Source organism: Mauremys reevesii, linkage group 1, assembly GCF_016161935.1.
Source record: "Mauremys reevesii isolate NIE-2019 linkage group 1, ASM1616193v1, whole genome shotgun sequence".
Classification (NCBI taxonomy): domain Eukaryota; kingdom Metazoa; phylum Chordata; order Testudines; family Geoemydidae; genus Mauremys; species Mauremys reevesii.
In genome coordinates, this window is record NC_052623.1 from 234,863,541 (window position 1) to 234,878,197 (window position 14,657).

The following is a 14,657-nucleotide window of genomic DNA, read 5'->3' on the forward strand; positions in this document are numbered from 1 at the left end:
AGCCCCCACCCTTCATGTGTAAAGAAAAGATTCAATTGCCCCTGGACTAGCAGCAGGACGCTGGGCTCCTCTCCTCCACACTCCTTAATGTCCTATGTGGACTATCATAGCAACTGGAGGCTGCCTTCCACTCATTTCTCACTAACAAGTATTCCTGCATTCTTTATTACTTCATCACACAAGTGGGGGGACAATGCTATGGTAGCCCAGGAAGGCTGGGGAAGAATGGAATGAACAGGTGGGGTTGTTGCAGGAGCACCCCCTGTGAATAGCATACAGCTCATAATCTATGCAGGATCTGACACAGAGCAGCTGTGCTCTCTGGTTCTCTGATACAGTGGTTCTCTAGTACACTTGCCCATATTCTAGGCAGGACTGATTCTATTTTTAGATACCAAAAAGGAGGGATTGACTCAGGGAGTCATTCCCAATTTTGGCTTTTGCGCCCCTGGCTAAGAGCAGCCAGGGGCACTTATGACAGCAGCAAATGGAACAGTGCAAAAGGACTGGTAGCCATGCCCATCTTATTACCAATTTATGGTATGGTAGATGGTACAATATGGCTGATAACCATCTCTGCTATCATGCAAAAGCAAAAGCATGCAGCTGTGTAGCACTGCTGAATCGCCTCTGTGAGCGGCATCTAGTACACATACGGTGACAGTCACAAAAGGCAAAACAGGCTCCATGATTGCCATGCTATGGCATCTTCCAGGGCAATCCAGGGAAAAAAAGGCATTAAATGCTTGTCTGCCGCTGCTTTCCCAGCGGAAGGAGTGACTGACGACATTTACCCAGAACCACCCGCGACAATGATTTTTGCCGCATCAGGCACTGGGATCTCAACCCGGAAATGCCAAGGGGCGGGGGAGGCTGCGGGAACTATGGGATAGCTACGGGATAGCTACCCACAGTGCAATGCTCCAGAAATCGACGCTAGCCTCGGACCATGGACGCACACCACCGATTTAATGTGTTTAGTGTGGCCGCGCGCACTCGATTTTATACAATCTGTTTTACAAAACCGGTTTATGCAAATTCGGAATAGTCCCGTAGTGTAGACGTACCCTGAGTAGGGCAGTCATCAATCATCTGAAAGGGCAGGTTCAGATAATGAACCTAGCATCCAGCCTACAAAATGGCTTCTAGGTAACCTCTTCTCAATGGTGCAGCTGTTAATAAGACAGTCTGGCATACAAAAATGAGATTCTTTGCTGAGGAGTTGATCCTGTGAAGGAAGAAAGCCTGAATGGAAATAGGCAAAACTAGGAGAACAGAGAAATACCAGCTGAAAGGGTGAAAACTGGTCTGTATCTTCTTTCATATAGGGCTAAATAAGCCCTTCTAAAAATCTGTTGAATTACATCATTGCTTTATATGCTGGTTATAATAGATGGCTGGACTGCTGAAGTTTTGTATTGCAAGACATCATTCATTGTTGCATCACGCTAGTGACACTATAGTCATGATGGAGATTTATTATTATTCATGAATTGTTTGTACTTGTGTCCAGAGAGAGAATGCCAAATTAATCTCCCAGTATACCTGGCCCAACTCTCCTTGATTTCAATGAAAGATGAACCTGCTTACACCTGGGCACAATTTGGCCAAAGAAAAGGAGCTGAAGGAAGATGATTATTATTTGTATTATAATGGTGCCAAGATGCCTGAATCAAGACTGGGTTCTCATTGTGCTACACAACACATATCTTATGAGACAGTCCCTGCCCCAAAGAGCTTAGAAACCAAAGAGGAGAGAGAGAGAGAGAGAGAGAGAGAGGAACAGTGGGAGGGAAATAGAAATAGAAATGCAGACAGTGAAGTTATTTGCCCAAGGGCACAGAGTAGGTCAGTGGCAGAGTTCAAAACAGATCCCAGGTCTCCTTTGAATTCAGTGCTCCTTTGAATTCAGTGCTCCATTCACTAGTCCACTCCAGTGATAGAATTTAATTTAATTTTATACTACACACAGATTTGTGGGGCAGAAATGAAGAGTTATAGCCACAAGTCTGGCAAGTGATAGAACTACAAGTGTATTAAGAAAGAACTTCTCAACAAGTCACACACAAAAAACAATATGTTTTATGCCACTTATTCTGTTTAGTTTTTGTCTTTTTTCTAAAGCCTCCATCCCAATGAAGTATATTTTGCAATGGTGATAATGTGGGAGTAATCATGACACTGGTATGTGCAGAATTTAATTATATCCACAAGGGCTGTACAATGTCACACTTTATATTATGGTTCAAAAGACACAGCATGAAATATAGTAGCTTGCGAAAGAACCAGTCAAGCCAAGATATGGATAGGGCTGTAATTCAGGAGTAACTCCACTGAGGTCAATGGAGTAACATTGGTGTAACAGTGGTGTGAGAGGAGAATCAGAACTTTTGCTTGTGAAACACAGGAGCTCATGTTATAGGTATCATGATATTCTCTATTCCTGGACCAATCAAGCATTAACATACCATAAGATATATAGTTACATTGGATGCCCATTCTCCTCTTAACCCTAGATCTATTGGTGACACCAGAGACCAATATTTTAACACATTTTTCAAATTGGATCTATTATATATTAATGAGGCCCCTTCTGGCCCTACATTTCTATGATTCTGTAATTATACAACTTGAAAAAATTAATGCCTATATTTAGTGCCACAGGCAATAGTACACATTTGCACAATCACAACTGATCAGCTTCCTGCTGTCAGAATGCTTATTGAAATTGGTATATTCAAATACCAAGCCAACCTCCCCTAAAAATCTCTACTACTATACATGAGCAAATAACCCAACTGAAATTCTGTAAGTAAATTGATTTCTGGAAAGCAGGGCTGTCAAGTGATTAAAAAAATGAATCTGTTAATAATAGAATACCATTTATTTAAATATTTCTGGAAGTTTTCTACATTTTCAGATAAATTGATTTCAATTACAACACAGAATACAAAGTGTACAGTGCTCATTTTATATTTATTTTTATTACAAATATTTGCAGTGTAAAAAACAAAAAAGAAATGGTATTTTTCAATTCACCTAATACAAGTATTATAGTACAATCTCTTTATCATGGAAGTTGAACTTGTAAATGTAGAATTCTGTACAAAGAAAACTTCATTCAAAAATAAAACAATGTAAAATTTTGGTGCCTGCAAGTCTACTCAGTCCTACTTCTTGTTAAGTCAATTGCTCAGACAAGTTTGTTTACATTTGCAGGAGATAACACTGCCCGCTTCTTGTTTATAATGTCACCCAAAAGTGAGAACAGGCATTCTCATGGAAGTATTTTAGCTGGAGTGTCAAGATATTTACATGCCAGATGTGCTAAAGATTCATATGTCCCTTCATGCTTCAACCACCATTCCAGGGACATGTGTCCATGCTGATGACAGATTCTGCTTGATAATCCAAAGCAGTGCAGACCAAAGCATATTCATTTTCATTATCTGAATCAGATGTCACCAGCAGAAGGTTGATTTTCTTTTTTGGTGGTTCGGGTTCTGTGTTTCCACATCAGAGTGTTGCTCTTTAAAACAGAGCAGGGAACATATAATTCTCACCCAAGGAGTTCAGTCACAAATTTAATTAAAGCATTATTTTTTTTAACGAGTATCATCAGCATGGAAGCATGTCCTCTGGAATGGTGGCTGAAGAATGAAAGGCACATGAATGTTTACCATATTTGGCATGTAAATACCTTGCAATGCCAGCTACAAAAGTGCCATGCAAATGCCTGTTCTCACTTTCAGGTGACATTGTAAATAAGAAGCGGGCAGCATTATGTCCCGTAAATGTAAACAAACTTGTCTGCCTTAGCGATTGGTTGAACAAGTAGTGGACTTGTAGGCTCTGAAGTTTTACATTGTTTTATTTTTTAGTGCACTTATATAATAAAAAAAATCTACATTTGTAAGTTGCACTTCCATAACAAAGAGATTGCACTACAGTACTCGTATAAGGGAACTGAAAAATACTATTATCATTTTTACAGTGCAAATATTTGTAATAAAAATAATATACACTTTGATTTAAATTACAACACAGAATATAATATATATATGAATGTAGAAAAAACATCCAAAATATTTAATAAATTTCAATTGGTATTCTATTGTTTAACAGTCTGATTAAAACTGTGATTAATCATGATTAATTTTTTTGAGTTAATCATGTGAGTTAACTGCAGTTAATCCACAGCCCTACTGGAAAGCTTTTGCTAACAGCAGTAACATTTTTATTTTACATGCAAGAATATACTTGGTTTTGCATCAAATCTTACAGTAAAAATATCAAACAGCATTATTCTTAGCTATATTATACTTTAAAAAACCTCCCTGAAATTTATCAGCCTTTCTGACTACAGGTGGTATTATATATAGCTAAGAAAATGAATGCATAGCTGAGGAAAGAGCTTTATAGTACCTGATAAGACCTCAGGCATTAATAGGACATTAATGCATTCTTCATCTTTCACTGACAGCTGGTTAAAGAGGTATGCAGCAAAAAGTCTGTAAAAAGCTTTAAAAAAAACCCAAAAAGGTGCATCTATACTTTTCCCTCCTCACTCTCCCTTGTTAAGAAATGATTTAGAATAGTTAGCCCTCTCTTCAGGATTCAGTGCAAAACTGAGGTTCTGACCTTGTTTGGTGTTAGGAATCCCACAGCATGTTTTGTAATTGGAAAAATACCATGCTTGGCATCCGTTTCAAATATGAATGGGGTAATAATATCGAAAGCAACTATCTGCACGATAATTCTTTCTGCTACTAACCTGGAAGTCTATGCATATCCAGAAACCTATCCCTCCAATCTGGCTTCCTTCCTTTCCACTCCATTGAAACCATTCTCAGCAGTGTCTGGATAACTTCCTCCTGACCAATTTTCAGAGCCTGTGCTTCAAACTCACCCCCTTTGGCCTCTCCACTGCTTTTGATGCTAGGGATTGTTGATTCTTGCTTGACATCATCTCCTTCTTTGGCTTTTTCACCACTGCCCTCTCATCACTCTTCCCCTACTCTCTGGGTGCTCCTTCAGTGTCTCTGTAGGTAGACCCACCTCCTCCCCTCTTTCATTCCTTGAGACATTCCTTGAGGTAGCTCCCTCAGGGCACTTTTCTCTCTAGTCTCCTTTTCTGCCTCTCTCTACATCCTGCCCTCAAGCACTGTCATTCATTCATACAGCTTAAGCTCTACACACTGACAACTCACAAACCTACCCCTTGACTGGTCTCCGTCCGCCCAGTCCTGCACCTTAGTAAATCTCACTGACATCTTCTCCTGAGTGTTTTACTGTCAACATAAATTCACAATGGCTAAACCTGATCATTCCTCTCAAACCCTCTTCATTCCTCAATTCTCTGCCATCACCATCCCCCCCCTATAACTCTGACTTTAACCTAGGGGTCAATATCAACTCCTCTCTGTCCCTGTACAAAAAACAGTGGGCAGCAACATCTTCCTAAATAACATTTTTGAGATCCATCCTTTTCGCTCTATTTTTACAAGCAGTACTCTCATGCAGGTCATCATCATTTCACATCTTGATTATTGTAACAGTCTCTTCATAAACTAATAAGCTATAAGGCCACAGAGGACCATCAAGATAATCTAGTCTGACCTCCTGCACATTGCAGACCACAGAACCTGGCCCACCCACTTATACAATAGACCTATAAACTCTGACTGAATTACTGAAGTCCTCAAATCTTGAATTAAAGACTTCAAGTTACTGAGAATCCACCATTTAGACTAATTTAAATTTGTAAGTTATCCATGCCCCATGCAGCAGAGGAAGGAGAAAACTCCTTATGGCCTCTGCCAATCTGACTTGGTAGAAAATGCCTTCCTGACCCCAAATATGGCAATCAGTTAGGCCATGAGCATGTGGACAAGACCCACCAGCCAGATACCCGGGAAAGAATTCTCTGTAGTAACTCAGAGCCCTCTCCATCTAATGTCCCATCACCGGCTGGTAGGGATACTTGCTGCTGGCAGTTGCAGATCAGCTACATGCCAATGATGCCATTGTAGGCAGTCCCATCATACCATCCCCTCCACAAACTTATCAAGCTCAGTCTTGAAGCCAGTTAGGTTTTTTGCTCCCACTGCTCCCCTTGGAAGGCTGTTCCAGAACTTCACTCCTCTGATAGCTAGAAACCTTTGTCTAATTTCAAGTCTAAACTTGCTGATGGCCAGTTTATATCCATTTGTTCTTGTGTCCAAATTGGTGTTTAATTTAAATAACTCCTCTCCCTCCCTGGTATTTATCCCTCTGATGAATTTACAGAGAGCAATCATATCTCCCCTTAGCCTTCTTTTGGTTAGGCTAAACAAGTCAAGCTCTTTGAGTCTCCTCTCATAATGTAGGTTTTCCATTCCTCAGATCATCCTAGGAGTCCTTCTCTGCACCTGTTCTAGTTTGAGTTCATCTTTCGTAAACTTGGGAGACCAGAATTGTAGTGCAGTAACTCCTCACTTAATGTTGTAATTATGTTCCTGAAAAATGCAACTTTAAGTGAAACGATGTTAAGCGAATCCAATTTCACCATACGAATGAATGTAAATGGGGGGGTTAGGTTCCAGGGAAATTTTCTTTTTGCCGTACAGCACAGTACTATAGTTGGGAGGTGCCCCTGCCTTACCCCACATAGGCACAGCCCACTGGCACTGGAGACAATGACGCAGGCAAGGAGTGTGAAGGTGCTGTAAGCTAGGACAAGCAGATTGCGCAGCAGCGGCAGCTTCCCCTACTCTGCAAGCACCAGGGGCGGGGGGCTCAACCCTCAGGCACCCACACCACCCCTTCCCCCAAGCCCCCCTTTACTTCTCATGCCACATCCTCACTCCTCCTCCCCTCCCTCCCCTGCCTCCTGCCCCAAGCAGTCAGCTGGCTTGAAGCATTCAGGAGGCAGGAGGGAGGGGAGAGGAGCGAGAACATGGCACACAGGCTCCCCTCCCTCCCCTGCCTCCTAAACACCACAAGCCAGGTGGTTGCCACGGGCAGGAGGCAGGGGAGGGAAGGGGAGGCCTCCGCGCCGAGTCATCGCTCCTCCCCCTCCCTCCTAAACAGCACAAGCCAGCTGGTTGCCATGGGCAGGAGGCAGGGAGAGGAGGGAGAAGGCGCTGATTCGCGGGGTCTGCCGGTGGGTGGGAGGCGCTGTGGTGAGGGCATAGGGGAACTGATAGGGGGACTGCCACATCCCAATGGTGGCTCATAGTCATCCTGTGATCAACCCAGGTCTTTCTCCTCCTCTGTCACTTCCAACTGACAAGCCCCCAGATTATAGCAAAACTTCTTGTTGTTAATCCCTAAGTGCATGACCTTGCAGTTTGCACTATTAAATTTCATCCCATTTCTATTACTCCAGTTTACAAGGTCATCCAGATCTTCTTGTATGATATTCCGGTCCTCCTCCGTACTAGCAATACCTCCCAGCTTTGTGTCATCTGCCAATTTTATTAGCACACTCCTACTTTTTGTGCCAAGGCTATTAATGAAAATGTTAAATAAGGTTGGGCCCAAGATGGATCCCAGGGGAATTCCACTGAAACTTACCTCCAGCCTGACAGCTCACCTTTCAGTATGACCCGTTGTCCTCTCCCCTTTAACCAGTTCCTTATCCACCTTTCAATTCTCATATTAATACCCTTTTTCTCCAATTTAAATAATAATTTCCCATGCAGATCTGTATCAAATGCCTTACTGAAATCCAGGTAGATTAGATCTACTATATTTCCTTTATCTAAAAAAATCAGATATTTTCTCAAAGAAGGAGATCAGGTTGGTCTGGCATGATCTACCTTTTGTAAAACCATGTTGTATTTTATCCCAATTACCGTTTACCTCTATGTCCTTAGCTACTTTCTCTTTCAAAATTTGTTCCAAGACCTTGCATGCAATTGAGGTCAAACTAATGGTCTTGTAGTTTCTTGGATCACGTTTTTTCCTCTTTTTTAAAAATAGGTATTATATTAGCAATTCTCCAGGTATAGGGTTTAATTTCTGAGTTTGCAGATTCATTAAAAATCCTTGCTATTGGGCTTGCAATTTCATGTGCTAGTTCCTTTAATATTCTTAGATGGAGATTATCTGAGTCCCCCCTCTCCCCGCCCGATTTAGTCCCATTAAGCTGTGTGAGTTTGACTTCCACCTTGGATGTGGTAATTTCTACTTCCATATCCTCATTACCATTGGCCACCCTGCCACTGTCCCATAGCTCCTCATTAGCCTTATTAAAAATGGAGGCAAAGTATTTGTTTAGGTATTGGGTCATGCCTAAATTATCTTTAATCTCTACTCTATCCTCAGTGCTTAGTGGTCCCACTTCTTCTTTCCTTGTTTTCTTTTTATTTATATGGCTAAGAACCTTTTACTATTGGTTTTAATTCCCTTTGCGAGGTCCAATTCTGCTTGGCTTTTGGCATTTCTCATTTTGTCCAGACACTTTCTGATCTCTAAGAGATAGTTTCCTTGTCAGTCCATCCCATCTTCCATTCTTTGTAGGCTTTCTGCTTTCTCTTAATCACCTGTTTAAGATGCTTGCTTATCCAGCTTGATCTGCAACCCTTCCCTACGAATTTTTTCCCCTTTGCTTGGGATGCAGGCTTCAAATAGTTTCGCAACTTTGACTTAAAATAATTCCAAGCCTCCTCCACATTCAGATCCTTGAGTTCTTCAATCCAGTCCACTTCCCTAACTAATTCCCTTAATTTTTTAAGTTTGCCCTTTTGAAATCAAGGACCCTAGTTGCAGATCTATTTGTGTTTATCCCTCCATTTAGTTTAAATTAAACTGAATTTGCTCATGATCACACAAACCAAGGTTGTCCCCTACAACCAGTTCTTCTATCAGGTCCTCACTACCCACCAATACCAAATCTAAAATGGCCTCACCACTTGCTGGTTCAGCCACTGTTTGGTGAGAAATCTGTCAGCTATCACATCCAGGAAAATCTGGGCCCTACTATTATTAGTAGCACTTGTCCTCCAATCTACATCTGGGAAGTTAAAGTCTCCTATAATCACACAATTTCCAGTAGTATTTATTTCACTGAAAACATTAAAAAGGTCTCTATCCATATCCAAATCAGACCCTGGGGATCTGTAGCATACCCCAAGCACCATCCCAAGGGAATATCTGGTAGCTTTCTTCTTCTGACCTATGTGACACCCACATCAACCTCCATCCTGTTCATGCAAAACATTGCCACCAGGATAGTATTCCTGGCCTGTCAACCTGATCAAGTCCCCCCCCCCATCTTCTCCATGGCACCAAGTTCAGGTTTTGTCTCATTGCACTACATAAATCCTCTCTTCCCTATTTATTTGATTTAGTTTCTTATTGTATCATCCTCCCCACCAATAACCATCTCCATGCTTTCTGCCACAACCTTCCCTGAACTAGTCCATGAAGCTATTACCGTCTCCTCTTTTAAATCCTTCCTGTAGACCCACTTCTTCTGCAAAGCCTACAACAAACTGAAACTTGCCAACTAAGACTTCTGCTTATTCATGCTGTATATTTCTCTCAGATAAATTAAATTCTTTGCACCGTCAAGATCACTAGCCTTTGCTGAATACATTTTACAGATGATGTCCCTATCCTTCTTCCCCTCATATATGCATGCAAACCATAACCTCCCCTTGTTGTGTCATATCTGAAATTGGTTTGTAAACTCCTTGGAGTTAGGGGTCATGTCTTTGTTTTGTGTCTTGGAAGGTTCCTAGCACCCTTTTGGGAACTATTAAAATAAACAAATATAATAATAAAATAGTTGTTAGAGCAGCAGAGTTGCTGCTAGCAGCACCAGTCTGTGTTCCTGATTTTACCCACACAAACTAGTGACCTGAATCCCTACCCCTCCATGTAAGATCAGTTGGCTTTTTCCCTCTGAGCTATAGGCAGGTTGCTTTTCATCATTTTTTTTCTAGAACTAGCGTTATGATCATCTCTAATTTCCACTTGAGACCTATGAAAAATGTTTGAAGGAAGCACAGATAGACCAGACACCACAAGAAGTATTTTAGTTCACTGAAGTAGGATTTTGCAAAAGGAAGCCCTGTTCCTGCTCCTGCTGTTCAGGCCCTGATTTGCCATTCAGCAATGCAAACCTAATCTATCCAGAAAATTAAATAAATGATGACACTTTGCACTCCTGTAGCACTGTCTGCCTTAATCTCAAAGTGCTTTTACATACAGGAATTCATTTAGTCTCAGCACCTCTGCAAGGTACTGTAGATAGATATTATTATCCTTATATTGCACATGGGGACTTGAGGTGCAGAGAAGTTAAATGTCAGTCAGGAAGTCTCCTGTACAGCTGGGTATATAAATTAGATCAACTGATTCTTAGATTTGTGTGTAAGACCATCCTTCTTCTCCTATACATTACAAAACATATATCTGGCTTATTTAGTTAAGTGCCATTTGTTTTATGTCCTATTGTTCAAAACTGGACAGTTTCCCTTAGGCAAGTGCCATGGCCAGTCATAATTCTATACACGGCATTATTTTTTCAGACAAGAACAAATGTGGGGAAAGAAAACTACGGTAGCTACAGAGTATCAGAGGGGTAGCCGTGTGAGTCTGTATCCACAAAAACAATGAGGAGTCCAGTGGCACCTTAAAGACTAACAGATGTATTTGGGCATAAGCTTTCGTGGGTAAAAAACCACTTCTTCAGATGCATGGAGTGAAAATTACAGATACAGGCATAAATATACTGGCACACGAAGAGAAGGGAGCTACCTTACAAGTGGCAAACCGGTGATGACAAGGCCAATTCAATCAGGGTGGATGTGGTCCCCTCCCAGTAACTAATGAGGAGGTGTCAATACCAAGAGAGGGAAAATTGCTTTTGTAGTAAGCCAACATCTCCCAGTCACTAGCTACAGAGTGATCTTGTTTGTATATTTTTTAAAGAATCAAACCAATGCCTGAAATCTGTAATCTTATAAGCCCTTCTTAGCATTCAGCTGCACATTTCTGTCTGATAAAGAATGAGACAGAAACCTAATGACTGTTTGTTTTATCTGCAGTAACATAAACTTAGACATTGCTGATACTGTATTGTCACATTTCTGAAATACAGCAGTGCCACCTACAGACCAGGCTAAATATAGTGCCCCATAAAAACATTTTACCCCACATCAACATTTCAATATGTAAAAAATAAAGCAAGGATTTTACTCACAATTCAGAAGGAGAATCCTTTTCACAAGCATAAAAGCACATACATAAATCTGGGCTCCAGCCAGACTATAAAATATACATGCTAAACACAAATAATTGTGGGAAAATATTCTTTTGTTTTCATATATACATGCTAAGACAAAGCAAAGCAAATCTCATGCTTCAAATCCCACACTTCAGGGCGTAAGCTGATCCTGTGCATTTCTTTGTGTCCTATGTACAAGTCCTTTCTAAACCAAATGATTCTATGGACCCCTCTAATATAGGCCAGAAAGTTGCAACACATGCAGGAATTTACTTACATATGCCTAACTGACAGAACCTCAAAAGACAGCAGCACAATCTGCCAGCAAGGAATCCCTGCCTACTAATATGTTTTACAATTATGAAGTTGGAAAAAACAATAAATTTGACCTGCCAATCAATATTGAAACAGTTATAGCTTCAGCGAAGTACCCGGTAGTTACAATGTAAATGCATTATTATTCACCAAAAATTGTTACCACGCTATTTAAACTGTAGAGTCAATAAGAAAAAAAACAAAACAAAACAAAACAAAACCAGCAGCAGCAACTGGAGAAATTTTACCATTAAAATCTTCTATGGAATACTTCTAACTGCTTCAATTATAATGGGGGAAGGACAATTTTAAAGATGAAAATTTACATTTGTAATTACATCCATTTCTCAACTGATTTATATTTAAAATTTCCCCAAAATTTATGCTGAGGCCAAATCAAAGTCTGTAAAATCAGATCAGATGAACCATATGTGACCAGACTGGATGAATATTAAACTGATTTAGACTTGAAAGTCAAGTTAGAAAGCTACTCTGAGTTATACTCCTTTGCCCCTTTCGACCCACATCTTCTGATATTTCTGACAGGAAAAGGAACACATACTGTACATAGAAAATATTGTACTCACCCACTGTCATGCCATCCATGTAACGCTTGATGATATCAAAGGAATCCCTTAGATTTCCTTCTGTTATGTCAAATATGATATCTGCCTGGTTGGCTAGGAGCACAGGTGTTATGGCTCGAAGAAAAATAATCTCTGCGATCAAAAGCATCACAAAATGTGTTAAAGGGTTTGAAGTCAATTTAATGTGGCTAAGCTCAATATTCAGTCTACAAAATTAATTGTGTTGAGCAATAGATAACATGCCATTTTATTTAAAAACTGGTAAAACTATTCTTTTTGAATTTGCACACTTAAAAATAGGCAAGCTACCTTTTTTGGGGTGGGAGCTGGAGGAGTGCTAAAGGAGATCCCTATTTCTCCCTAGCTTACTATCCCAAGCCACCACAGTCAAAAGCCCTGCAGTCAGTCATGAGTCCTTTTAGCGTCTGACAAGTCCACTGCAAATATCAATCGGCACTTCCAACATGGTGTCTCAAGACAACCACGAACTGTTCCCTCCACTAGAGACTGAGTATAGTGCAATACCTCCAGGACCCACTAAACTGATGGGGTGTGCTGAGAAGAAATGGAGATCAGCCTCTGAACTCTGATTCCCTTTGGTGGCAACACAGCAGCCTTAAGTATGGCCTAAAAAGTTATGGTGGCTGTAGCAGTCCCATAAGGACCACTGTGCTAACCAAGAATGAGGCAGGTCATGTAGTCTGCCCCACCCCCTCTCACTCCTGACACATTCCCTCCTATCTCCTAAATGGAAGGGTTGGGGAGTGGGTAGCACAGAATTTCTGTGAGGGTGAACCCTCAGCTTCCCCTTTAGGGCAGCTCTTGATACTTTCCACTGAGGCAGCACTGCCAGGGCTGAGATTCTGGCTCTCTGATCTCAAATGAAGGTATGAAGGCTGTTTTTTTGTTTTTGTTTTTTTTTAATCTCATCTTTGAGAGATATGACAATTTTGTTTTATGATTCTGCAGTTTTTCCAGAATCTTTAACTGTGACTAAATCTGGTCTAAAGTCTCTCAATGCAGACAGTGAGAAACCCCAGAAGGCTCTGCGCATCCTAAGGACAACACCTGTGTATCCGAGGTTCTGAAAACAAGTGAGAAAACTGACATGGAGAAATAAGGATCTTCCATAGTGATTAAAACTGCTACAGAGATCTAAGAAGAACTCCAACAACTGTGTACAGGTCTTCTACTGAGATCAGACATACTGGCACATTTGGAGAAAAATCGCATCTGGCAGGAAGTGAGCGAGGATCCCTGAAGTTTCTGAAGTGAAAGCCCTGATCTCGCGAATTGTTACTGAATGTGCATCCTGCACGTGACTGGCACTGAAGACAAAATTCCACCACGGAGTTGTAGGTACTTCCCAGTGAAATCAACAGGACCTGTACTCAAAGATCAAAATTTGGCCCTTACTCTGTAATATTATTTGTAAAGGCTGAAAGTGAATGTTATGATCATGAAAGGTGATGGACTGATAACCCACAGGTAGCACACAAGCAACAGCAGCACAAGCTTCCTCATAGTGCCCCACCAAAGTGCAAAGACTGGCTTGGAGGGAACAACCTCTTTAGGGGGAAGGGAGATGCTCATTTTTGATGAATTGGCCTCTCTGACAAGAAAGCCAGCCTGTGGTGATTTTCACAATGTAGAATATTTTATAATAGAAACCATACAGAGACCATCAATTCATTTCACATAATTCACCAAACAGCCATCAGATACTAACACGATTTGATCTTTACTGGCTTAGTTTCAAATCCAGCCAATGGCCTAAAGATGCAAGGCAGGATTTTTTAAAAGGTTCCAAATGATTGGAGTGCACAAAGTCCCCTGGCTTTCAATGAGACTTTGATCCTAACCACAGGTGCTTTTGAAAATACCTCCCGCCGCCCCAACAAGCTCCGAATCCCATGCCACTCTCTTGCTGACTTCCTTAGTTTATTTAATGTTAAAATCTCAAATGGAATTTAAAACATTTTTTGAATAGGTCAATAATCATCAATTTAGATGATTTAGATTGAAAAAGTGCCAGTCAGATTTGCTTTTGGAAAACTCAGGGTGAAATCCTAGCCCCATCGAAGTCAATATAGTTTTCCATTGACTTAAATGGGATGAGGATTTTATCATTGGAAAGTGAGTAAGACCTCTGTCCTTTTTCCTCTAATTCCCACTCCCCCAGTCTTATAATTTGAACAAAGAAAAAGAGGGTTGGAGTCTCATTTATACTATGCCCACTTTGCACTGCTCTGGCAGAGTAATATAAATTACATTTACACCCACCTCCATGTGCCTTCTCATAGCTAGAGCAGTGCACAGTGGGCATAGTGCACATGAACATTCAGGCTCAGATATTCTCCTAGACTAAGAACCTGTGTGTGTTTGAGCTCAAAACGATTTTTTTGCCCCACAAAGATATAAACTCCTGATCCATGACTAGAGCTCCCAGACTCTACGGTAATACAAATAGCAATAAATAATTATGAAGAAATAAATGACAGAATTTGGGACTGTGCAAACATTTTACTGCACTGATA

The 14,657-nt window shown here is 40.8% G+C and overlaps 1 protein-coding gene across 1 annotated transcript in view; it reads right to left on the minus strand.

Moving 5' to 3' along the window:
* The window catches only part of FBLN1 (fibulin 1), a 102,767-nt gene that overhangs the window by 17,380 nt on the left and 70,730 nt on the right, over window positions 1–14,657 (minus strand). Inside the window, exon 16 of the mRNA XM_039515983.1 lies at window positions 12,121–12,252. Coding sequence (XP_039371917.1) covers window positions 12,121–12,252 — 132 coding nt within the window. The remainder of the gene's footprint in view (window positions 1–12,120; window positions 12,253–14,657) is intronic.